At 33.6% G+C, this 26,260-nt stretch overlaps 1 protein-coding gene across 4 annotated transcripts in view; it reads left to right on the top strand.

The window, feature by feature from the left end:
* The window catches only part of U2SURP (U2 snRNP associated SURP domain containing), a 54,624-nt gene extending 31,025 nt beyond the window's left edge, over positions 1-23,599 (top strand). For all 4 annotated transcript variants that reach the window (XM_069475361.1, XM_069475360.1, XM_069475362.1 and 1 more), the window contains 10 exons: positions 136-223; positions 2,079-2,201; positions 3,101-3,257; positions 4,018-4,113; positions 4,760-4,826; positions 8,516-8,675; positions 13,990-14,100; positions 16,549-16,667; positions 17,879-18,055; positions 19,210-23,599. In XM_069475361.1, coding sequence (XP_069331462.1) covers positions 136-223; positions 2,079-2,201; positions 3,101-3,257; positions 4,018-4,113; positions 4,760-4,826; positions 8,516-8,675; positions 13,990-14,100; positions 16,549-16,667; positions 17,879-18,055; positions 19,210-19,348 — 1,237 coding nt within the window. In that variant the 3' untranslated portion in view covers positions 19,349-23,599. The remainder of the gene's footprint in view (positions 1-135; positions 224-2,078; positions 2,202-3,100; positions 3,258-4,017; positions 4,114-4,759; positions 4,827-8,515; positions 8,676-13,989; positions 14,101-16,548; positions 16,668-17,878; positions 18,056-19,209) is intronic.
* Positions 23,600-26,260: the final 2,661 nt, after the last annotated feature.

Raw genomic sequence — 26,260 nt, 5'->3', positions numbered from 1 at the left:
TAATTTAATTCATTAATTTGTTTATAAGTATTTTAAGTCTGGGTGTGGGGGACGGGTTTCATAGCTTAGCATGCTGAAGGGGATAGGGATTGTAAAACAAATTCTATTTTAAAGAATATATTGTTTGAATTTCAGTTTTGAAACAAAGTTATGTCAGATATCTTCAGACCTCAATGCTACCTATCGTACAATTCAAGGCCATTTACAATCTGAAAACTTTAAGGTACGTATATTGTTTTACTATTTTTGCCCTAGTGTTTTAAACAGGTGGAAGGGCATTGGAGGGCTGGAAAAGTACATAAGATATAAATTAAAAACTTGGATGTTATAAAAATTACTGTTTTAGAATTCTGTCATTTTTCTTTTCATTATCAAAAAATGGACTTTTAAAATATATTAACTAGTGTTTTTTAAATGTTAATTATTTAAATATTTTAGTCCAGGTGTGGTGGCTCACTCCTGTAATTCTAGCATTTTGGGAGGCCAAGGCGGGAGGATGGCTTGAGGCCAGGAGTTTGAGACCAGCCTGGGCAACATAGCAAGACCTCGTCTCTATCAAAGAAAAAAAAAAAAATAGAAAAATTAGCTGGGTGTGGTGGGATACTGTAGTCCCAGGTACTCAGGAGGCTGAGACAGGATGATTACTTGAGCCCACAAGTTTGAGGTTGCAATGAATTATGATAATGCCATTGTACTCTAGCCAGAGTAACAGAACTAATATTTTTTTTTATAGTCTTTTTTCACAAAACACATTCAGAAAATCACTTGTTTTGTAATGGTATTATTATGTTTGGCTGGATTAAGAAAAATACATTTTAGTCATTCATGTTTAGAAAGTATATTTAGTTATTAATTTTTTATAACCTCTTAAGCTATAGACCAATGTTAAGGAAAGCCAAACAGGCCAGGTGTAGTGGCTCATGCCTGTGTGGCAGTACTATGGGAAGTTGAGGCAGGAGGATTGCTTGAGGTCAGGAGTTGGCGACTAGCCTGGGCAAGATAGCAAGTCCCTATCTCTACAAAAAGTCAGCTGGGCATGGTGGCATGCTCTTGTAGTCCTGTAGTCCTGGTACTTGGGAGGCTTAGGTGGGAGGATTGCTTGAACCCCAGAGTTCCTTGAGCCTGGGAGTTCCAGGCTTCAGTGAGCTATGATTGTGCCACTGTACTCTAGCATGGGTGACAGAGTAATACCCTGTCTCTTACCAAACAAAAAAAGCCAAACAGAATACCTTAGAATTGTTAGAATTGAATGAGTAAATTTACTTTTATGGGAAGAAGATTTTGTTAAGAAAGAAATTGAAAAAAAAAAAAAAGTAATAGATTTGGGGGTACAGATTGAGTTTTGTTACATGTATATATTGTATAGTGGTGGAGTCTGGTGTGCCCACCATTCAAATAGTGTACATTGTACCCAATAGGTATTTTTTATCCCTCACCCCCCACCCCCCACCTTCCTTTTGAGTCTCCAGTACTCATTATGCCACTTTGACCATGGATAGCCATAGCTTAGCTCCCACTTGTAAGTGAGAACATAAGAAAACTTTCTAGCTTGGGAAAATGTCCAGTGACCCCACCATTTGGGGGATTCAGACAACTCCATTTCTAAAGTTTTGACCTTAAATTTTGACCGTAAGTTGGAACTTGCAGAAAAATTTAGGGATGGGTCAGAGAAAATGTTAGCCAGAATTGTGAAGTACTTCATTGAACCATATAAGGGATTCAGTTAAAAACTTGGCTACTTTGATTTTCAGTTTTCATTAGTTTCTATATGAGGTTTCCCAGAATGTGGCTCAACTGTAGTACTAACAGTATGGGAGTTGACCTTAGATGGTAAAGAAAAAATAGTTTCTTTTTCACTGTATTTATTTTTAGGTTTATCATTTTTTTCTTTTTAATTGGAAAGTGACATTGATTTTTTTAAAAAAAATAGTAATGACATATAGTTACTTTCTTTAAAGTTTTTAAAGAATGTCACTTCAACAGAAAATTTAGCAAATCTTGATGGTCATTCTCATGAATTGAAGTTGGAGATACACAGCCCTAAATAATAATTCATCATCTGTTTCCTATTTATTTAGCAACGGGTAATGACCTGCTTCAGAGCATGGGAAGATTGGGCAATTTATCCAGAACCATTTTTGATCAAACTACAAAATATTTTCTTAGGACTTGTAAATATTATTGAAGAAAAAGAAACAGAGGTAGGCACTCAGTGTATTTGTCTGATTGTTTATGAAATTTGTTTCTGGGGCAGAGGGAGCTGTGGAGGTGTGATATGCTACATAAGTGAGTAACATTTCTTTGTGAAAAATACCCACTGTTTACCACTAACTGGTGAATTTTTATTGCTGGAATTGTTGGAGCCCAAGGGGTCAAAATTAGATATAATAGGAGTTCTCTGTCTTGTGTCCTTATGTGAAAATTAGTGGGTTTTTTTTATTTGATGAGACTTATGATATATTAGCAGAAATGAACAAGTAATAGAGCAGTATATGTAGCATGACTTCATTTTGTTAAAGGTAGCTGTATAAGTAAATGAAAAGATGCAGCACTATGGTAGCAGATACTATTTATCACCATTCTGTTACTTTTTACCTCGTAGGTAATTATTGAATCCTTCATCTTCATTTCTTGCCATCCTAATCAAGCTATCATGTTTTCACTTACACTGCTGCAGTAGCCTGCTAATTGGCCTTACTGCTCCAACCGACATGGTCCTTGTTTCTGTTTCTTAAATGTATAGTGTTTCTACCTCATGTTGGCCTTTATATGTGTTCTTCCCTCTTTCTGGAGCTTCCCTTTACCTGAGATCTCAACAAACGGGTAACTTCAGAGAGTCCTCTCTGACCTCCTAAAGTAAAAGTTACTTATTACATATTCTAACAGTGTGGTATATCTCTTTGTTGTAGCACTTATCATAGTTGCAGTTATATGTATATTGTTGTGATTATCTGATTTCCTGGCTTGCCCCTTATGATGTCTTTACATTGTACCTGGGAATGTGGGTATCCAGCTAAGTTGGCTTGTACTGGATTGCAAATTAATAGCAGTATGACTTTAGCAAGGAAAGGAAAATGTTACAGTATACATATTTCCATAGGATGTACCAGATGACCTTGATGGTGCCCCTATCGAGGAAGAGCTCGATGGTGCACCTCTAGAAGATGTAGATGGAATTCCTATTGATGCTACTCCCATTGATGATCTTGATGGAGTCCCTATAAAAAGTCTTGATGATGATCTTGATGGAGTGCCTTGTAAGTTCGTATTTCAAATTTCAAACTGATTAAATCTTTCTAATAAGTTTCATTACCAAAATGCTTCAATTTCCATACATGGAAAAAGGTTATTGTTTCTCATTAAGGTGTCAAGTTATTAACTTTTTTGTTTTATTTCTGACTTTTGAAAATTTACATACCCAGTAATACGTTTGACTGGGCCAAGAAAAAGGCTTTTTTTCCTGGTCACATTTCTTTGTGGGGACAGTCAGTCTCCCATAATACAAGCAAGTTTCTCTTTTTGTCTTGTGAGGAAATTATAGGCAAAAATCTTAGGCTCAAGTATATTCATAATACTAGGTACCTGGTCTTATCAGTTCTGTTTTTACTGTTAGTTTAACTAACTTAACAGGTTCAGTTTTCCTAGCTGCCTAAAATAATTTTGGAAATAGGAAGTGTACATAGATCTTCAGTACATTTGAATTATATGTTAAAATATTGAATAGTGTATGAATTTTGTGGTTTAGACAATAATTAGATAAAGGTGTTAAAGATTTGTTTTACTTCTCAACATCTTCATTTGCTTAGAATATTACTAACCTGCATATGCTGTTTAAAAATCAGACCTCAGATACAGAAAATTGGATTAGATATAATCCTTATTCTTAATACTATCATTATTTGTCCATGTGTAGCCTTATTTTGCTTTGCTTTTTAATAATACAGTGACTACCCATGAGCCCATTAATTTGGGTTATCTCCTAGTAGTTAGGGTTAATGGCTCATCTTTCCCCAATAGTGGATGCAACTGAAGACTCAAAGAAGAATGAGCCTATATTTAAAGTTGCCCCATCAAAATGGGAAGCTGTAGATGAATCTGAATTGGAAGCACAAGGTGAGTAAAAGTTTGATAAATATTGAGCCTCAGAAAATTAAATGCTTATAAATTAATCATTGGTGTGTTTGTTTTCATGTTATATTTTATGTTTAGTGTAAGTTTTCATTGTGTTGCTATATGATTTTCTTAGATCTTTCAGTTTGGAAGCTTTGATAGTAATCAGAGAAATCACTGAAAACCTTTTAGGCTGAGGCATTTTAGTAGAAAATGCAGACGGGACCCTGTAGCTATTTAGAAATCTACTTAGAGGTCAGTTTCAAAGAAACGAAGCTTTGACCCTCCCATAATGCTAGACTTAGTTGCAGTTTAGGCCTGCCTTTCAAACTTACTTGGACCTGTATCCTAGTGCTTATAACATGTAATTGTTAATATTTGTAGGTTCTAATGAAATAAATCTTACCATCCAACACAGAAATAAGGATGACAGCATTATTTGTTACTTCATGAATTTGAGTAAAATTATAGTGTAGGTGTGAGGAAAAAGAGATTTAGCACATATAAATGGCTATTCAAAGAATAGATAAGCATAGATAAAAACTTCTGTAATACAAACTTTTCAGTTCTAAAGCTTGGCTTCTACTGTGCTGCTGCAAAAATGTTAATTTACCTTATGGAATTACATCCTCTTTTTCCTTCCATTCAGCCGTAACAACTTCTAAATGGGAGTTATTTGACCAGCATGAAGAATCAGAAGAAGAAGAAAATCAAAAGTAAGAATCTAAGTTTTGAATATTCTCAGTTTCTTGTTCATATACACTCCCGTTTTCATTAAGAGGTATGGTTGGAATAATAGTGAAGAGGGAAACTTCACTCTTAGAAAACTTGGGAGAGGATCATTTTTAGTTGTCCATTGGTTTCCCAGTGAATAAAGAGCTTTTGGTTTCTGGTCTTGATGCATCTGGTTTCACTTTCCTTTTGAGTTTATTTGTTATGCTAGGTTATACATTCTCACTTTCTGGTTACTAATTGATCAAATCCATTTGTTTCAAATCTTTGCTATCAAATATTGTTTTGGGCTTCAGCAAAAGTGATTTTTAAAATGTGAGTAGGGAAGATTATGCTCTTTTTCTTTTGGATTGTACATTCCTAAGAAAAGTATTGCATTATGACCATTCTGTTATTTAAGTGTAAATACTTCAGAAGAACTAAGAATGAATAAAAGGGGGCGGGGAAAGCCATTTCCTTTTACATATAGAGAAATTATTTATAAATTTGATTTTTGCTGTCTGGTAATCACCCCAAAATTGTTTTTGTATTTGACAATGTGTGATTGTAGGAATCTCTGCTCCCAAATTCTCCTGCAGGTCAGTATTGGTAGTTTTTAGGGTGTGCTTGACTTTTTTTTTAAATCATTGAAAAGGAAGTTGATTTTTTTTAATTAGGAAGAAATGGCATCAGGAACACAAAGCAGAAGTTTCTGTTTTTTTTTTTTAAATCTCTGTGTTCTTTTATTGTTCTCAGATGGAAGGAAGAGAGAACAAAGGGAAAGTCCTTTGTGCCCTGGCTAGCACAATATGGGCATTTGTGTAGATTCAGTAAATGGGCGTTTGGATTGTTAGGGAAATGTGATCCATCAGCAATTTGTAGAAACAGTTTCATATGATGACGAAAACTTATCCACACCAGAAATGTTGGTGTGATCAGAATAAGTCAGCAGTAATTATGACAAAATATTTACAAAATATAGATGTGGCTTGCTAATGGAAGGAGCTGTCTAAAGCTGTTTAGGTATACAAGAACTGGGAACAGTTTAGTTTTTGCTTTGAAACAATAGTTTTAACCCTTTTTATGTCCACGATCCTGTCATTAGTAACATCTTACCATTTTAGATTCACTGTTTTAAGAATATATGTACTCATAAAATAATTTAAGGAGAAGGAAGGGTCAAAAAGCCATCAAAGAAAGAACTCAAATATATTGTACTGTTGGTTTTATTTCTAAAGGTTTTTTTGGCATAAAACTTATTTGTGTTAATATTTGGAATACGAGTACATTTTAGCATTGATGTTGGAATAACCATTTGTTAATAGAAACATGGATCACTAGAAGTATAATTTATATTTTTTGGCTTTTCTTAGGAACTCCAGATAAATCGTGATAATGTAAATAATTACTTTTAAGTACAAAACAAGGGGAAAAAACTTTCATTACAACTTTCTTATGCTTGAAATTTTCTTGTGCCTCACTACTACTCTCTAGTGGCTGAATCCAAAATGCCATTTTACTTAAGGCTGCTTTTTGTAACTAGTAATTATTGAATTTGTGGCAGAAATGTTATTTAAGAAAAATATAGCACTACTAATGCTTTGGAGAAAGGTTACAAAAAGTAATTTCATTTGTAATAAATTCTGTATAGTTTTAGTCTTGAATTTCCACTTCCACAAGAGGAAGCTGTGATGAGATTTGAACCTAGAACTGGTGACTAAGAGCTAATGCCGAAACCCATTAAAACAAACTGCTCAGTTTTGAAAAGTTACAATAACAATTGTAAAGTGTGTATGTATTTTAAGTCATTGAAGTATTATAGCTATTTTAAAAGTCTTAAATAATATGGTTAATGTTTAATGTCTATTTATCTAGATCTTTTCTCTGTATGTATAAACATGCATAGCTATTTAAACATAAATGATATAGTACTGTACAAACCACTCTGTAGCCCATGTTTTTCACTCATGTCATGGGTATTCCATGTCAGTCCATATATTTACCTGTTCTATATTCATCTGTGATTGAATAAAAGCATTCAGATAAACATGCAAGGATGTTTACCAAGAAATGTTTGAAATTGCAAAAAAGGGAAAAATTTTAAATATCAGCCTAGAATTGGTTAAATAATTTCCATTGCATAGATACCACATATCATAAAAAAGCGAATTCTTGTGTTTTAAAAAATTAACTAAAAACTGCATTTCAAGTTTCTGAAAAATTAATGAGAAGTACTAAGTTTAAAGTTTGATTATTTCCAAAAAGAATATGGTTTTTTTAATGGTTGGTTTTGACCCTTACCTAGGTATTGTATTGAGTTGTACCTGTGTGTGATATAAATGATTTGGGGGGGCTCTGAGTATGAAGTTTGTAAAATATTTTAGTAATGTTCTGGAAGGGACCTTTGGATGAGAAATTAAGCAGTAGCAGAGTCATTGTTTCAGTGCCATATCTTTTCTGATTCTGAATTGCCAGCACTTTTCTTTTTATCTGTCTGGCTTAAATTTTTCTCATTCAGCGTGTGAATCTTATTACATGAGGCTTTAATTAAATTTTGTTTCGAAAGATTTTGGTTGTAACTATTTTTACATTATTAGGAATAATTTTAAATGTATACTAAAAGACTCTGCTTGCTATAGAATGTATTTAGTGCCCATATACCAATGTAGAAGGGCTTCCCATGTTCAAATATTAAAGGCAAAATGGCATTTGTTCCAGGCTATGACAGTAATGTTGTTATCACAATTTATATTATTTGTAAGGAATTGTCGATATATGCATAAACATTCTGAGCTTGTTAGTACATGGATGTCTTGTTTTGCCTGGATTTATTTGCCAATAACATACACACAAAACCCAGTCTCAGAATATGAAACTTTTTTTTTTTTAAAAAGCCATTCTTTCTTTGTGCTTTAAGAACATTTTGTTAATCCTGTTCTAGCACTGATTCCTGTCTGTCTTTTTCCACTAGATTGCTTCTGGAAGGATAAGAGAATTTTTTTTCTTTGTATCCTAAGTGACTTACCCATGGTAGTCACTCAGGTTTTCATTTTCTTCTTGTCTGACCCAGAAGCAGTACAACTTTCAGAGTCAGCCAGAAGTACTGACTTTTGCTAATATTTAAAATTTATACAGTGCTTTATTCTTAGGGTTATGTGCTAATCAGATAAGGTCTTTACGTGCTGTATTGTTTCATAGTAATTCTATGACTCAAACTCATGTATTTTCTGGATTATAGGCTCTGATGAAGGAAGGGTACACATTTGGCTTTTAAAACAAAGTTCACTCTGAACTAACATATGCAGAAACCACTGATTATTCATTTCATTTAACTGTTCAAGGAAAGTTTGTTGCAGAATGAAAGGCACATATAACATTAACATGAGCAGAATTTATGTATTTATTTATTTTTCTTTTCAATGAGCATTTAGAACCAAATTAGAATTTATTAAAGTATGATTATGTTGAAGCTCATACCTTTTCTGTGGAGGAAACAAGAGTTTCATAAAATTGTCTATAAAATATTATTTGATCAAATATTTTGCAAAAATTATCTTGGGGATGAATTATCCTCTTATGTTTTACTGTTAATAACATTACTTTAGCTCTAACACTGAAAAACAAAATACCTAGATTGTAAAGTGTAACACTTTTTGCTGCTTTTATATACAATGTATTATGCTTATGTCTAAAGTCAGGAAGAAGAAAGTGAAGATGAAGAAGATACTCAGAGTTCCAAATCTGAAGAACATCATCTGTACTCTAATCCAATCAAAGAAGAAATGACTGAGTCCAAGTTCTCTAAGTACTCTGAAATGAGTGAGGAAAAACGAGCTAAACTTCGTGAAATTGAGGTTAGTACTGCAATGAGTTTAAACTACACTGGCCTTTCATTTTCTCCACCAAACTAAGCTCCCTCTTGGCGTCATAGCTTGGTACATGCTGTTCTCTCTCTGCTTTGAAATCTTCGTACCCGGTGATTCTTTAGGCCTCTTAGTTTAAGCCTCCCTTCTTTCACAGTAGCCTTTTCTTACCCTTCTGGACTTGCTTGTTTCACCTTTTTTATATCTCTGTGATTTTATATGTATTGTGGTGTGTGTGTATGTGTATATGTTTTGTTTGCTTACTTGTTTAATGTCTATGTTCCCCACTAGGCTGCAGTTTCCATGAGGGGTAAGGACCATGTTTGATTTCTGTTCATCATTGTATCTTTAGTACATAACACATAGGAGATCCTCTGAAGAAACAGATTCTAATGAATATGAATAGATAATATGTATATAAGAGTGTATATACATATGTAATATGTATATGTAATGTAGGAAATCTATTACATTTTGAGTATACATAGTATGTGACTAGGAAAGTAAAATATTTTCTCCTGCAGTCCCAGCACTTTAGGAGGCTGAGGCCGAAGAATCATTTGAGGTCAGGAGTTTGAGACCAGCCTGGGCAACATAGTGAGACCCTGTCTCTCCACAAAAAATAAAATGTAAAAGTTAGCTGGGTATGGTGGTGTGTGCCTGTCGTCCCAGTGACTGGGGAGGCTGAGGCAGGAGGATTGCTTAAGCCTGGAAGTTTGAGGCTGCAGTGAGCTATGATTTCACCTCTGTACTCTAGCCTGGGTGACAGAGTGAGACCCCATTTCTTAAAAAAAAAAAAAAAAAATTCTGGCATGTTCAAGTTATGTTTACATTTTATTACAGTAGTTTCATTTGAAATGTCTGTACCTTTAATGATGGGAGGGAAAGTAGACATTGGGTAGGTCTTAACATTAAAAGGCAAGAATCGTACAAGAGAGCCCAGACTATCACAGGCAGACTTTTTCCTCTCTTTTTTCTTCCCCTCTCCTTTTTTAATGCCTTATGTTTTATCAAGGGCTATTCAGGCATATCAGAGAGAGAAAGGTTTCATAATGCCCCAAGGTGGTGAAACATTCCAGTAAATGCTAGCTAGCAATAGTATAGCAGTCAGTCTGGAATCTAAAAAGAACGCATGAGAATGAATTTTAATACTCTGTCTTTTCATTTAAAAGTACTTTTGAATACCTACTGTGTGTCAGTACTGCTCCTCTTACTAATTTATGGTATCTGCTGCATTAATTACCTCATTTCCATTTCGCTACATAGTCACTGTTGAGCTAGTACAAGTTCTTGCCTACTTCTTTCTCAGGTATCACCAAATTGAAAAGAAAATAGAGGAAGCATTTTGTTTTAACTCTATGCAGAATCACCATGGTGTCATTTATAAGTGGAGATAAGGGATTTTTAGATTTAATAAGTTGATTCATTTTTCTTGGCGTATATTTATATACATTTTTAGTAGGATTTTTAGGAGAATAAGTTGTATATCAGTGAACACATTCACCTGTGGACCTTTTCAACCTGCTTGCACATGCCCCTTTTTCACTTCTCCCACCTTACTAAGAAGCTTTTGCTTTCAAAGCTTTGAAACTATTGGAGTGGAAATAAAGACTGAGTTCAGTAAAAATGTATTTTCTTGTTAATTGAAACTGCCCCCCTTATAAATGCCAAAACAGACTGTTTAATCCCTTTAAAATGTTCTATTTCCTTATTAACTTAAAGAAACCATATACTTTAGTTTTTTGTTAACTTGGGTGGTTTTTATGAATATTATCATTTCCACACTGTGTATTTATATACATGTGTGCATGTGCACACACACACACACACCCCCCTTATATGTATACATTTCCTTACTTCATGTGATCTTTTATAATCTGGCCTCTCCCTACTTTGTTATATATTCACTGATTGTTTTTCCAGCTCTCATAGTGACTGGCTCTCACAACTTGTCCTTCTGGGATTTGGACCATGAACTAAATCTTAATTTTGAAATGTAGATCTTGGCTTCATCCTAGAATTATCTAAAGATTTAGTCATATGGAAAACTTCCACAACTGGTGGTGAATTTAGACTAGAACTGAGGGTTCATGGGCTTCATGCCAGTACTTTTCCTATCTTTCTTTTCTGCCCCTAAATTTTAATGTCAGTTTCTGGATTTAGAATCCAGTGAGAATTAATCCTTTTATTGGAGAACCATTGAATAAAGAATAAAGTTCTCAATTAGTTTTATTGTATAGTATATACGTTATAATTTTGCTTTTTGCTATTCCCTTCCCCAAATGTGTCCTAATAAAGGTGCCTATAGCTGAACATTTTAGCATGGGATTGAACATTTTAGCATGGGATTAATGAAAACCAAATGATTTATGTTATAAAATATTAACATTTCTCTGTAAAAACACAAAAAATCTGTAGCTGTATGATATTGTGGTATTGATCAGAAGTACTTAATCTTTCAGATACCACTTAGAGCAGTGCCTAGGCTAGCATTGTCTTTTCCTATTCTACTGTTATGCCCATTTCTACCAGCAGGGATTGGAGGGGTAGAATAGTGGGTGGGGAGTCAAGTGGTGGGTCTTCCGTGTTGTTGGAGGAGAAAGGTCTGCCCTGGTCCCTGAGGAATGAGTGAGCAGTGTGGGAAGCTGACACCTGGCCATTGTCTCAAGGCAACAGGGGGATGGATAGCTAACAAGCCATTGCATAGACCACTTCTTTTTGTGTTGAGATCCTTGGTCATCTTTTTTCTGGATGTCTTCTACTTGTGCTCGAGCCTGAGTTAGACCATATCAGCAGGAACTATAAATAGTATTTTATGATGATTTTTAAAAGGATTCTCTAGGAATGCCTCCTTTCCCCTAAGTAACATTCAGGTCTGTTGTTTGACTCTTGGAAACTTAACTCTTAAACTGATCCACTACAAATACATTCTATGGAAGGGTCACTTAGTTCACAGGAGACTTTACACAGTGGTGAACTTGTCTGTTTATGTCTCTGCCCCCCATACTTTCTCAATCTTATGTCTTATTATGTTTTAAAATGTAATCATAAAACATGGAAAAAAAATGCAGACTTTTTTTTTTTTTTTTTTCGATTTTGGTATCAGTAGTATTACTTTGTTTTTATTTTAATGTAGTACTCCATTGATATGTAAGTATCCTACAACTTATTTATCATATCTCCACTAATGGTCCTTCAGGTTATTTCTAACTTTTCATGATTATTAGCAACTCTTTAATGGTGATCTTGTACAAATATATTTATGCTCCTCAATGAATATTTCTGTAAATAGATCTGGTAGGGGAAATTGTAGGTCAAAAGATGTATACACATTTTATTTCTGTGCACTGACAGAATTTAGTGAATAACCAACAAATAAATGTGTCTAGGTAATATAGAAGTTTTCATTGTCTTAATTACTAGAAAATTATCTCTTACTTACGTGGGCATATGACCAATTTAAGAAACTTTAAAATATAATTTTTAGTACCTGTATACTAATGTCAGAAAGAGAAGTTCTATTTATATTATCAGAAATTGTTAGGTCCACAAGCGAAACAAATATGTTGAGAACATTTTTAAAGTTAAAATGCAGACTTTTTAAGAGACAGTTCACTGCAGCTTCAAACTCCTGGGCTCAAGCAATCCTCTTGCTTCAGCCTCCTGAGTAGCTGGGATTATGGGCATGTGCCACCATGCCTGGCTAATATATTCATTTGTTGTAGAGAGGGGGCCTCACTATTTTGCCTAGGCTGGTCTTGAACTCCTGGCCTCAAGTGATCCTCCTGCTGTGGCCTCCCAAAGTTACAGGCATGAGCCACATCTCCCAGCCTTAACCCTTTTGAAAAAAGGGGAGGAGGGAGCCTCAAAGCTCTGATTATAAAAGACCCTGAGCACAGAAGTGAAAATAGAAAAAGGACAAAAATCAGAGAACTTAAAAGAAACATTTAGTAAGTCAAAAACAGTGGAAATACCACTTTGAATGGGGGAAAATGTTTTTGTAGTTTTTGTTCTGTTGGAAAGCTTCCTTTATAGCGAAGGGGGAAAAAAAGCTTTAACAAAGAGGTCTTGTTTTTGAAGTAGAAATAAAATGCTACAGTAGCATTTAGTCCACTTAAAGGACATATCAATGTCTGAATAAAACAGGATAAGGTGTTAGCATATGCAATAATTTCATTAGACAATAATGTTTTCTCCCTCTCTTCAAGTGGAATAAGATAGGACAGGCTTGGGACTGCATCTCAATGGTACTATCCAGGATCCATGTGCTTTCCACCTCTGCTTCTAGCATTTTCCAGGGCCTCATGCTTTTTACCTTATTTGCCCTCCTCTAGTTCAATAAAAAGGTATTCTTGCCTTTGTAAATTTCTTGGCTAAGTTAAGTTCCTTTAAGCCTCCAAATAGTTTTTATTGTAACCATTTTGTGAAATCTTTATTTTTAAGTTCAAAATAAATCATGAATTTATTTTTTACCATTTTTTATATAATGGTATATAATATAACTCCCTGTAACTGATTATATCTGTTTTTTGTATATGCTTTCCGATTTTAATCCATTATACATGTGCATGCGAGCACACATACACTCGTGTGTGTGTGTGTGTGTGTGTGTGTGTGTTAGCCACAAATCTTTTGGTAAACATGTAGACGGTCTACTTGTACAAACAATGCTGTAGTGAATATCTTGTAGTTTTGTGAACTTATGGGCATTCTAAAAGATATTTGTAAAAGTTGGAAGTTTTTCTGGTCTTTTTAAAATCAGTATTTATTCTTACTGTCTTAAAAAAGTACATTTCTAACACGGTTTAACCTTTTCTTTGTGTTTTGATGTCTGGTTATTGAATTATGCTGTAAATAGAAACCTTCATACTATGCAGGTCTGTGTTTGCTCCTACACAGCTGAACCACAGTGCCGTTTTTTTCAATCTGTTTACCTGTGTTCTGTTGGCTGTCTTATCTTGCTGGCAGTATGCTTACCTTTAGCAACCTTGCCTTGCATTTCTAATTTGGGGAACCAGATAACAAATTCATTATAATTGTATTGTGAGAGAATAAGTAGTTCTTACAGGCATGAGGCACAGTTTATGGTTTTTGATTTCTCTGATGGCTGTGCAGAGAGCATGTGGGCTCATGGTCAGTGGTTGAATTTTGCATAGTTAGGCTTGCCTGACAAATGGCCTTCAGATGAGTTGGTATTTTGATTGAGAACTAATCAGTTACCATATTGCTGTAGAAAAAGAGCAAAGTAGTGCTTGGGAAGCTATAGTGGTAAAAATACTTATTTTTAAAATGCTTTATTTCGCAGCTCAAAGTTATGAAGTTTCAGGATGAATTGGAATCTGGAAAAAGACCTAAAAAACCAGGCCAGAGTTTTCAGGAACAAGTAGAACACTACAGAGATAAACTTCTTCAACGAGTAAGGAATAAGTATACTCAATAATATATATTTTCCAAAGTTATTTATTTGACTTCTTAGAATATTGATATATTGGTATAAAGTCTATTTAAAATTATATCCTTTGGTGTGTAAATGTTGAATACTGGGATACAATTAGAAATATTTGAAACTTGATGTTTTAAAACCATTTCAACTTGGAAAAGGAGTCTTAAGGCAACAGCACTTATTTTATTCTGTATACTACTTGTGGACTAGAAATTAATCCTACTAAGAGCATGCTTTCAAAACTGGAAGACCCTTCAGGAGGAGTCACATTTGTGACCATGAGACACCAACGACACTGAGAAGTGGCACAAAGATGGAGACAGGCTTTGGGAAGTTCTGGTATTGAGAAGTTAATTTAGGACTCACTTCCCATTGTTTTCAAGGAGGGACAGCAAGTGGTAGAATACCTTACTAGTGAATTCTGAGCATTTGAGGGACTTCATATTCTCATACGTAACAAAATATATAGGAATATACAGAGAATTTGAGAACCAGGAGCTCCACACGGTTGTTGAAGGAATCCAGGAATTTTGGGGGGGGGGGCGGGGGGAGACTCCTATTAATTTTAATCTGTGTCTTGACTGTCATTGCAAAAAAAAAAAATTTAGATTTTATAGAAGGAGAAGGAAAAGCTATAGAAGGGAGCTTATAATCACTACAAAACTGTTAATGAGCAGAACTGGTGATGAGCAGTCTGGTAAAGCAGCTGTGGTGCTGCACAGACCTATGGAATCCTGGTGCCACTCTCTACTGTGTACCCCTAGGCAAGTCACTGCAGTCCACTTTTTCTCTGTGAAACTGGGTTGATGTTTCCAATTTTGTAATATTATGAGTTAGATAATAGCTGCTGTTATTACTGTTACTCTTTATTATCGGATTAGAATGTTTAAAATGTTTTAAGTATTTTAGCTATAGTATATATAGTTCCTATAAAATAGGCACTTCAATCAGAAAATCATTTTCATTATCAATCAGGAAAATGCAATTACATGTCATCAGAGGAAGTCAGTCTCCTTAGCACCACTTTTAAAATTTGTACTGTATCTGTTATATTTGGAAAAAAGATAAATGAGAGTTTAAAAAATAAGCTACTTATCTATACCCTATGGGTCCCTTTGGAGATGGTGGCAGGGAGATGATCTGGTCTGTGTGGGAGATTACACCTTGAGATGTTCACTGGTCCTGATGGGTAGCAAGCTCAAAATGAATAATACATGTATTACCTACCACTTTAGTCTCCTTGCATTCTATGATTATAATTGGAGAGAAGGATGTGTTTCCTCAAGGTACATGCCAGGGGTCAGAAGAATATGGTTCTTGCCTGATTTCGTAAATAAAGTTTTATTAGAACACAGTGGCACCCATTCACTTAAGTGTTGTTTATGGTGGCTTTTACGCTGCAGTGGCAGAGTTGAGTAGTTGTGACAGAAATTGTATGTGGCCCACAAAGCAGAAAATATCTGCTACCTGGCTCTACACAAAAAACATTTACCAATATCTGATATAGGTTTTTTTTAACCTTTTAAAAAATTAGAACAGTCAGCTATCAGATAGCATTCTTAATGAATGCAAGTCATAGGAAAATTACTTAAGTTGGTCTTGTGGGTTCATTGTGTATAGCTACTCCTTTAATTATACTGTTACTAACAGAAATCAGAATTTCAAGTGAGAAGTGGCAGTTGTAGCATCTGAAAATAAGGGAATGTTACTGTTCTGATTTATGTAATTGTATAGTTATGTAGTCAGTTTGTATTTTTTATCAATCAGAACTTAAAATATCCAATACAGTTGGTACTTGTTCCTTTCTAGTAAAATTTTGATGGGTGATTATTGTGAATAGCTGTTTTCTCTTTCCAGCCTGTTCTTTTGGTAAGAGCTCTTTTGATTAAATCAACTTGCCATACAGTTAGAAGAATCACTTTTTACCAATTATTTTATTGTAATCTGTGATGGAAAGGTCAGTACATTGGCAGCTTTTTCTAATTTAGGGAGAAAGCTAGGACTCTAGAGCTTGGACTGAGATCCTGACTTTACTGTCCTGTGTGACCATGGATGTGGTTCCTAATCTGAGTCTCAATTTTCATGTCTAGAATGAGGATAATAGTACTTTTCCTAGGAGTGTTTTAAAGAATTACATGAAATGGTCTATGGAAGGTTGTTTAGTACATTGTTTGGCCTGTGGTAAGCACTGAGTAAATGTTTATAGCTTCCATTGCTAGTAGTATTTATTCAGTATAAGAAGAAGAAATGAATAGTTTTCCTGGAAGGGTAGTGTTTTATTTTTATTTTTAAAAAATGATATTGTACCTTAAATAGTGATTTAAAAAATTATTTCTCAGAAAAGAAACTATTGTTACAGAAATGAGATTAACCCAAATTGCTATTTTTAAACAGTCAAATGTTTTCTTTAAAAAATAACAGGAGAAAGAGAAAGAATTAGAAAGAGAACGAGAAAGAGACAAGAAGGATAAAGAAAAATTGGAATCTCGATCCAAAGACAAGAAGGAAAAAGATGAGTGTACTCCAACAAGGAAAGAAAGGTATAACGTTTCTCATATTTAATGCATATACTGATTTCAAGATTTGGAATGGTGTTTCATTTTATATTTTCATCACTGATGCCAACAAACTGGAAGTGTTTTTTCATGATAAACATGTTGGCTTCTGCCTGAAGGAGGCAGAATTGGCTGAGAAATGGGGCATTTAGTTGGTACTTGGCTTAGTTAACTGGGACATCATCCTTTTACATGGTTCATATGGTATCCTTAGTCTCAGTTCCATGCAAGAATTCAATTACAGTATTAGGTATCAACCTGAGGCTTAAATAACAAAACAGCTTGCTAGATCTTCATGTTGCCTCCAATTTAAGCATTTTTTCCAGTCTCTATGTGCTGAGGGTGCTACTTGTAAACTTGAGTTTCAGTCTTGTCTTGCAAGGAGATTGTATGCATAGGCCATACGGACTTGCCCCTCACTTTAAGTCTTCATTCTAATCAAAAGCATTTCTCTTTCAGTTTTTATTTCTTTCACAGTTCCTAAATCTCTGATTTAGTAAAGAAAATTGCTTCAGTTAACAGAACTGAGGATTTCCTAATACAAAAACCAAGTGATTGCAAATACAAAAATTCTGGCTTAGTCACTCTACAGTAGTTACAAATAATGAAGTCATACCAATTGGTTAAATAAAAAGTTTGTCACTTTTTTGTCTTTTATTATTTTGACATAATTTCAGATTTGTAGAAAAGTTGCAAAAATGGTATAAAGAATTCCTAGATACCCATCACCCACATTACTCAAATGTTAAAATACAGCATTTCTACTTTTGCCTTACTCTTTCTCTTCTGTCCCACCTCCAACTGGTTAAGAATAATTTGCCAACACAATACCTCATTCTCTTACCCACATTCATTTAACCATAATAAAAGTATCAGTTCAGGAAATTAAAAATTTTTTTTTAAACCACTTCAGTCTAATCCAGAGACCTTAATTAAATTTTGCCTATTGCTCCAACAATCTCTCTTATAACAAAAGAAAATCTGGTTTATCCAAATTCAGTTGTCTCTTGATCAACTTGTCTTTGACTTGTTTGTTCTTGGTATAAAGAATGTTGAATATTATTAGAAAATAACAATACGGCTAGTGAGATTAAGTTAGAGTAAACTGGTAGGAATTAATAGCTAATTTAGTAAAGGAAAATGAATACCTGATCCTTTGCTCACTTATGGAATGTTTTGGGGGCTTTGTTCCATAGGAAAAGGCGACACAGTACATCCCCCAGTCCATCTCGCAGTAGCAGTGGTAGACGAGTGAAATCCCCATCACCAAAATCGGAGCGATCAGAGCGTTCAGAAAGATCTCATAAAGAGAGCTCACGGTCCAGGTCATCTCACAAAGATTCTCCTAGAGATGTTAGCAAAAAAGCCAAAAGGTAAATGCAAGTCATTTTTGGTAATATTTCAAATACCAGTTTCCTTGTCATTTCACCAGCTTTTGAAAATAATTTGGTTGGCATACTTTTTAAAAAAGGATTTTAGAAAACCAAAGAGATGCACTTTCATTTTAGATTATTCTTCCTCACCTCCCTATCCCAGTCTCTTTTGTGACTAGAGTACAAGAAGGTGTCCAATAAGTAAAGACCAGCCAATCTTCCTGTGGAAGAGGGGTAGTTGCTTTACTTTTCATTCTTTTCTTTAGTTTCTATAGAATAATTTTTGCCAAAGCTTAAAGAAAAACACATTTTGCCCCCATAGTAATAGTATTTAGCAAGTTCTTGGGTAGAGATTTGTGTAAATACACACCATAAATACTAGTTCTTCAGTATGTAACTTAGTATCTTATATACTTTTTTCCTTTTTGTTACAGAAAAGTGGTTCAGAAGTGTTTTATTTATTTGGTGTTATATAGAGGAATTTTCTTAGAGCTAAAACTGCTTTATATGCTAACACTTTATTATTATAACTATTTTTAGTAAAATCTTTATAAAATATATAGCTCTTATTTTCTAACTGACACTTGCATATATATATGTGTATGTATATGTACATGTATATTTATTTGTTTTGGTAATCTTAATGAACAGCACTTACAAAATTATGCTGTCTTACATGATGTCCTTGAATGATATTGTAGTAATTGATGCTTTTTCCCTCAAGATGATAGGCTGCAAAGCTGCTTTGTTTTTTAAATTTTGTGAATGATGTTAGACGCAATTTTGAACTTTATCTTGTAGATTAGAGGTTCAAATTTTGGGATAACAATCACCTGGGAGCTTGTTAAAAATGCAAATATTCAGTCCCTACCTCTAGTGATTTTGATTCAGTAGCAGTGGTAAGGCTGAGAAATCTGTCATTTTAAACAAGTGCTCTACTGATGATCAGTGATGCAGTGCATAGTAAGTACAAAATAAATCCGTGTATGTTTTTGTGTATAATAGCAGAGAATAAGTTTGAGAAGTTTACAGTTTTGTTTATTTCAGTGACTTTCATTGTGCTCTATTAAAGATCATTTTAGATAATTTAAGGATAATCAGTTTTGATCACATGAGTACTTTGATAAATTGGGGTTTTCTGTTTGTTTTCTCAGATCTCCATCTGGTTCAAGGACACCTAAAAGATCTAGGAGGTCACGGTCTAGATCCCCTAAAAAATCAGGGAAGAAATCCAGATCTCAGTCCCGATCTCCACACAGGTCTCATAAAAAATCAAAGAAAAACAAACACTGACATAAATTTTTAAGATTCTGTCATTTATTGGAAATGCGATTTTGTTTTGTGCCTGAACAGTCTGTTTTTTAAAAAAACAAAAACAAAAATCAAATGAAAGGCATTCCTGGGGTTTTTTGTTTGTTTGTTTGTGAATGCATGTGTAAACTCATGAGTAACGGCATCTGTAGATCTGTCATTGTTTTATATTGTGTAAATTACTTTTGTTGTGGCTGTTTCTCAAGATGAAATTTTTATTGTGCTAATGAATTTCATCAGAAATGTGTATAATGGATCTGCTGGCAGTAGTAGTATTTTGTTTTAGGATGTTGTGACTTAGCAAAAATAATACAGATGTCTTCCCCCCTTTTGTAGCTTTGACAATTTGAATTAGATTTCAAATAAAATCTGAACAGAAAACTATAATGTTGTTTTTTTGCCCCATTGGTGATATCAAATCCCTTTTGGTCCTACTAAGTTGAGTTTGGCACTGCTGTTGTGTTTCTTATACCTAATGCACTTTATAAGCTCTCATGTGCAAATAGCTAAAGTTTTATAGTTACTGAGATGACTATCCAAATTAAGGAACCTCAGACTCCTACTTGGTAGGTTTACTAACCAATTTCTTCAGTAACGTTCTCTTGGATAATACTAATACCCAGAGATCATAAAACTAGGTGGATATGGCATGGTGTTTTGTTAATGGAATGCCTGGCTAAAGCATTTTTTCTTTTTTCAGAGAAGTGATATGATTTCAATATGCCCAACTCATGTTCTGAGCAACTACTTATTTTTAGGAGAAAATTAAATCTCCATCTTTTGAGTTCATCTTTTATCATGAAAGAAGTTTATTTATAAAAGAAATTTTCTAATAAGGTTTGGCCATAGAATTCCTTTGTATGATAGTTGCCCTTTTATAAAGTCTGCTGTAGGCTATCTTTCAAACACTGGTATCAGAATATTTCTACAAGTTTCTGTTTAAAACAGCTTAGGTTTTTGGTTTTTTTTTTAATAGATTTGGTTTTAGTTACAGCTTTAAGTAAAATTTAAAAATATTTTTCAAGAAACTTAACATCCAGTGGTTTGTAAATTTAAGATGCAAAAAGTTGATTTAAACCATTTGCAGAGTTGAACTTGAGAATAAAATTCCGTAGTATGAGGAAGAAATATGAAAACTTGTATAATGTTGATCATAATATTGCTATAAATATAATAAAGGGTTATGTAGACTTGAACTGACACTATTGTGAATCTTGTTTTCAGTTTTTTATTTAGGCACTTTATCCAGTGGTTTCATGGGGTTTCTCCCCAAAAGAGACAGTAGAAAACTATTCTGATAATGGATTGTTTTGATTTAGCTTGCTTTTTAAAAATCCTTTCAATTTGTTTTACTTAATCTTGCCTAGTCACAAAATGTGCTGTACTCAAGATTTGGGGAGGAGCTATGTTAGCTGAGCAGTGAGGCATGCTATTTCCAAACTGGGCAAATCTACAATAACTTTGAAATTGAGCCAATCAGATTATTTTACTTAATGGTTCTAATCAGCATGCAAATATTGCTTGAAAGTTATTCATTTATCATTCACTGTTCTGTCCATTTTGTTAATTCCTAAAACTTGCTCAGAAGAATTAAAAATGAACATTTGGTGCTGATAATTAAAAACCTATAAATATAGCCATTTAAAAAGTAACATGTTTTTCTCCCCTGATCATTGCTTGGGAGAATGGAATTTTATATAATCTACCTTTCTTTGCAAAAATAACAGTATTGTTGAGTTGCTGGAGATTTTGGCACTCCGTCATTCACTAGTATCTAGTATAGGCTTAGAAATAATTGGTCAAGTAATGATTTTTCTAGTCAAGTTGCAAGGGATCTCTCTTTTAAAAAATATCCTAAAGAAACAGGATTGAGTAGAAAATATTAGGTCAGTTTCAGGTACTTACAGATAGTATTTTTCCTATTGCAGTGGAATTTAGCAGTTCTCTATTGGATCCAGATACAACTATCATAGTTTATCTTACAGTGGGTAAAACTGGCCTCCTTTTGGGTGTGTGGGTAGGGATTGCTAATAAAATGTATACTGTGATGTTTGTTAATGTGTGTATTAGATTGCATTGGATTTCTTTTTCTTGGAATTGCAAATGGTATTGTTAGCTTATTTCCAATTTTACTTTATGAGAATATGTCTAGAGTAAGTCTATTTAATTTCCCATGGATTCTATGAAAGTTTAATGGGATCAGAAATGAATGACTTATAAGGGGAGAGACATTCTACCATATTTTTATAATAGCTTATTATTCATCTGTTTCCTATCTAAAGAACATGCTTATTAAGTTCTTTAAGATACTTAGCAAAATTTCCGTAGGTCGACTAAAATGTTCATGCGCATGGTCTTTGAGTTAACGGAAAGACTGTGTTCCAGCTATGTAATAGCTCTGTCCTCTACCACAGCTACGTGTAAGAGAAAATCCTCTGTTGTCTACTCTTATAAAGGGCATGATTTAAGCTCTTTACTAAACCTCCAACCTAACATTTATACAGGGAGTCCTTACCAGGTTAATGCCATTTAACTCTTCTCTCTTCTATAGTTGAGAGAAAATAAGAGTTGGTCTCTTTCTTGCCAAAGAGAGCCCTGTGATAGAAAAGGATCATGTTGGTAAATCTTTTGACATTGTAGTTTCTTATTACTGATAGGAAGCATATGAGAATTTCTGAGCTATAACATGTTGAAAAGTTACTGATTAAAGAACTAACAACAAAAAAGCCCTGATCCAGAAGAATGCTTTTGTTTGGCTTGGAATGTTTTTTGGCTTTTCTGCTAAAGTTGGCAGAAATTACTATACACTGACCTGATTTTTCTTTATTGCAGACCATTCTATGGGCTTACCCTGAGACTTTTATCCCAATTAAAGAATCTTGGAGGAAATACTTGATTTTGACTTATGTATTTTCCACCTAACCTTTAATATTCTTGAGTACTTGAAAATATTTTTAAGAAATTTTAATCATTATCAAATTTAGGTTTATTAGAGATATTCTGTACTCATTTGTCTCCATGGTGGCATAGGTTCTAACAAATTATATGGCCACGATAATAGTTTATCATTATTATTATTCAAAATAAGAGCAAATAAGTCTGTATTGCCAGAGTGACTTAAACTATTCTGATGACCACAACAGTGTGATTTCTGAAGGAAAGTTGTTTTTAAAAATACATAGTACCACTTAAAAAAATTTTTTTGTTTGTTTTTTTTTTTTTTTTTTTTTTGGTTTTCCTCTTCTATTACATATCATTGAAAAGCCTAGTTACAGTAAATTCAGTGCAGATACTAGTGAAAATCCTCATATAAGTTGAAGGAAATGTGGCTGTAAAAACTCACATTTACATAGTGGTTGGCCTCTTCATTTTTCACATGCATGTTTTAGAATAGATTTTAGGGAGTGGTTAATTCATTATCCTTTTGGCTTTTTAAGTTTTTGTTGTCAACTTTCTAGGACTTAGATAATATACAAATGCAAATCCCAGGGGAAGTGTTGTGATGATAGACTAAAAGGTGGGAATGTGCTGCTGTTCAGAGTGAGCCTTGTTCCATTGTTGAAAATTCAATGCCTCAGTGTTTTTTTCAGTACCACCTCATAGAGCTTCAATGTAAATGGATTATATGTATAATTGGTAATTTGTATAGTTTTGTAGATCTATAGATATAATGCCCTCATTCATTTTCACATGTAATTGTGCTTGGAGTATTTGTTTTATCCTTTTACTTCAACAGGCTCTTGTATATCTCTGCTATTTGAAATATCAGGAAATACACTTTGTCAGAAATGAGAATAATGTAGTTGAAATCAGCTCAGCTGAAATATTCTACAGCAAGACAATTTCTTTTGGGTGAACTGACTCCATAATTTATAGTTAACTCTATGTTAGGATTAGGTTTATTGTGGAGCTGCTTTCCAGATCAGACTGTCACTTTATAGTTTTTCTACATAAAGATTATATAGTTGCAAACAAAGGTTGTGGAATTTCCCTTTTGTTGTTGTTTTTTTGACTTTTAATTACCTTAATAAAAGTACGTTGTTTTCATAGCAAACTTAGACTGTTCATGTAATTTTCTCCATATAGTTTTTCTAATACAAGCCCAGTAAACCATTCTAGTTTTCAGCAGCTTTCTCCAAAGCGGAATAAGTGATGTGCCACATCTATCAGTTGTAGCTAAAATGTTACTGTGTTTTACATGTTTAAACTGTAATCAAATATTTTCATGATAGAAGATTCTCTTGATTAGGAAATTTCATTTCCTTACTAGTTCCCTTTTTTAAAAAGTTATTTTGTTTATTTCATTGAGGACAATTTCAAACATTTACAAAAGTAGAATAGTATAACAAACATCCATACACCCATCAATCTGCAAATATCAACTTAGTATGTATCTCTAAATGTTTTGTTTTTAAAACATAGCCACGGTATCATTATCAAATTAATAAATAAATCATTGAGTCCTTTGAAAAAAGATTTAGTTGTAGTAAAATGCTCATAACAAAATTTACCATCTTAATCATTTCAGTGGTGTTAGGTGTATTCACATTGTTGTGCAACCAATCTCCAGAACTTTTTTGTCTTGCAAAATTGAAATTCTGTACCACTTCTTCCTTCACTCTTCTCTCCCACCTCTCACAACTACCCTTCTATTTTGTTTCTGTTTGACTACTCTAGATACCTCATATAAGTGAAATCATACAGTATTTGTCTTTTTGTGACTGTCTTATTTCACTTAGCATAATGTCCTCGAGGTTCATCCATGTTATAGCATGTATATTGGTTGCTTTTTAAAGCCCACTTTTTCTTTGAAGTTTCTGTATTATGGAATTTGAAAAGGATTTCCCCCAAAAGGTTTATTAGCATTTTCTCTTTTTAGTAAAAACTTCAAAAGAATATATGTAATACCAAGTATATATGCCAACTACCACATACCACTTTATTAAAATTTTTTACCATTTTCACAACTTCTTGTGCTCTGTGTTTTCTTGAATGGTTATGTATGATGTATTTCACATCACTTCATAGCATGGGGTACAAAATATACTTTTGAAGCAAACTGATTTTAAAGTGTGGATTATTATTCGTGACCATACTTGAATACTTTTTTAGTTTTATTTATTGCCCGATGAAAAGGAAACTAAAATTTTGACATATAAACTTAACTGTTTTGATTAGATTTTCATTTTGCCACAAAGAAAAGAAAAATAACTTTCTGATTTTCTTAAAGTTATTTTTCCCTATCCTTAGAAAACACAGAGTATCAAACTTTTAGAATAAAGAACTTACTTTTTGATTTTTAAATGAGATGTGACATGGCATAGTGGTGAAAGAAGAGGAAAAGCCTGGCCATGAGGTCCTGTTTGGATTTCTCCTCTACTAGCTGTGTGATCTTTTGGAGTCTTATTTTCTCACCTATAAAATGGGGATATTAACCTTGAGTGATTATTGAAAGGATGAAATCACATGTAAATCACCAGCACACAGTTGTCTGTCATACAGTGGTACTTAAACAATATTCCTATAAACTAATGGTGGGAGCATCTTACAACTAAAAAAAGATAAAGAATAACACTACAATTCCGTAGCACTAATAACTTCAAAAGATTTTTTTAATAATTTGTATTTGGTTAACAGATTTTGTAAACTTAACACTTGGAGAAATGTTGGCATGTTTATTGCATACTGAATACCACTTCATAATCTGCTTTCCTGGTCTTTTAGTTGACATTTAATCTTTCAAAAAAACATTAAGCAAATTTTTAAAAATATTTTTTATTGTCATTTATTGTGGAATTCCACTAACCAAAGTTCATGAAAGGAGGAATCCTATAAAGGAAAATCTAAGTGTACACAGCTGAAACAGGGTATATGCAGAAAAAGCCTGAAGAATAGCAAAAAATATAATGAAGAGCTGGATTCTTTGTCCAAGTTCAGAGCAAAAAAATCTATACAAATTACCAGAACTGAGCATCAATATGCAATTTTCACAAAATGGATGGACAGAGAACCGTATTCTTCAAGAAAATGAAAAAGGTTAGTAATGTGAATGTAATTAAACTCTCATATTTTGTGTATATTTGCAACTTATAGTTTATATTTTCAGATTATGCAGGAATAAGAAATGTACCCTAAAACTACTTTTAGAATAGAGAGCTGAAACTGTATAGAATTTGAAAAGGAAATTACACTTTGATTTCTATTCAGAAATAACTGCTTTGTAGTAATGTCCTCAGGACATACGTAAAGCTCTTTGGAGTTCTTGCAGCTGCACGAACGTGAATCTGGAAGAGTACAACTTTGATTAAAAACACTATTTGGGTCCTCCATATAGCTGAAACATTGAATTTGAAAAGAATACGCACTTTGCTATATAGACTGGCTACGTACGCAGTGAGATATCCCTATTACATGAAGTAGTAATAGTAGGTGATTTTTCTTGTTTCAGCATATTTTATTGCACTGTGCAATAGCTATTGGATGTGAGCAGTTTATTAAGATAATTTAGGGAAATGCTTTTCAGATGGCTTTTGGCCATCCTAGCATTTTAATAAAGGATCTGTCATATTCTTCACTTTGGGGAAAGTAAATAGCCTAATTCAGACCTCTCACAGGCTGCAGAGAGTATCGAAACCAAAAAGAGTCCTAAGGATATTTTATGTTCTATAATCACAATAACAGCTAGCTAAGGTAAACTTAAACTCTAAATTTCAAGATCACATATTATGTGTAGCTTACACATTTCATAGGATGCTTATCCTCAACTTTTGATACATCCTATTTTAAGGATGTCTTCTCCCCAGAAAAATCTGCAGCATGTCTAACTCTGTGCCAAGTACTATATATGTATAAGTGCCACAAAGCAGAAATATCACTATCAAGTATTTCTGAAGA

This window comes from Eulemur rufifrons, chromosome 7 (genome assembly GCF_041146395.1).
Source record: "Eulemur rufifrons isolate Redbay chromosome 7, OSU_ERuf_1, whole genome shotgun sequence".
NCBI lineage: Eukaryota > Metazoa > Chordata > Mammalia > Primates > Lemuridae > Eulemur > Eulemur rufifrons.
The sequence above is the reverse complement of the archived record's forward strand: the minus strand, read 5'-3'. Positions and strand labels throughout refer to the sequence as shown.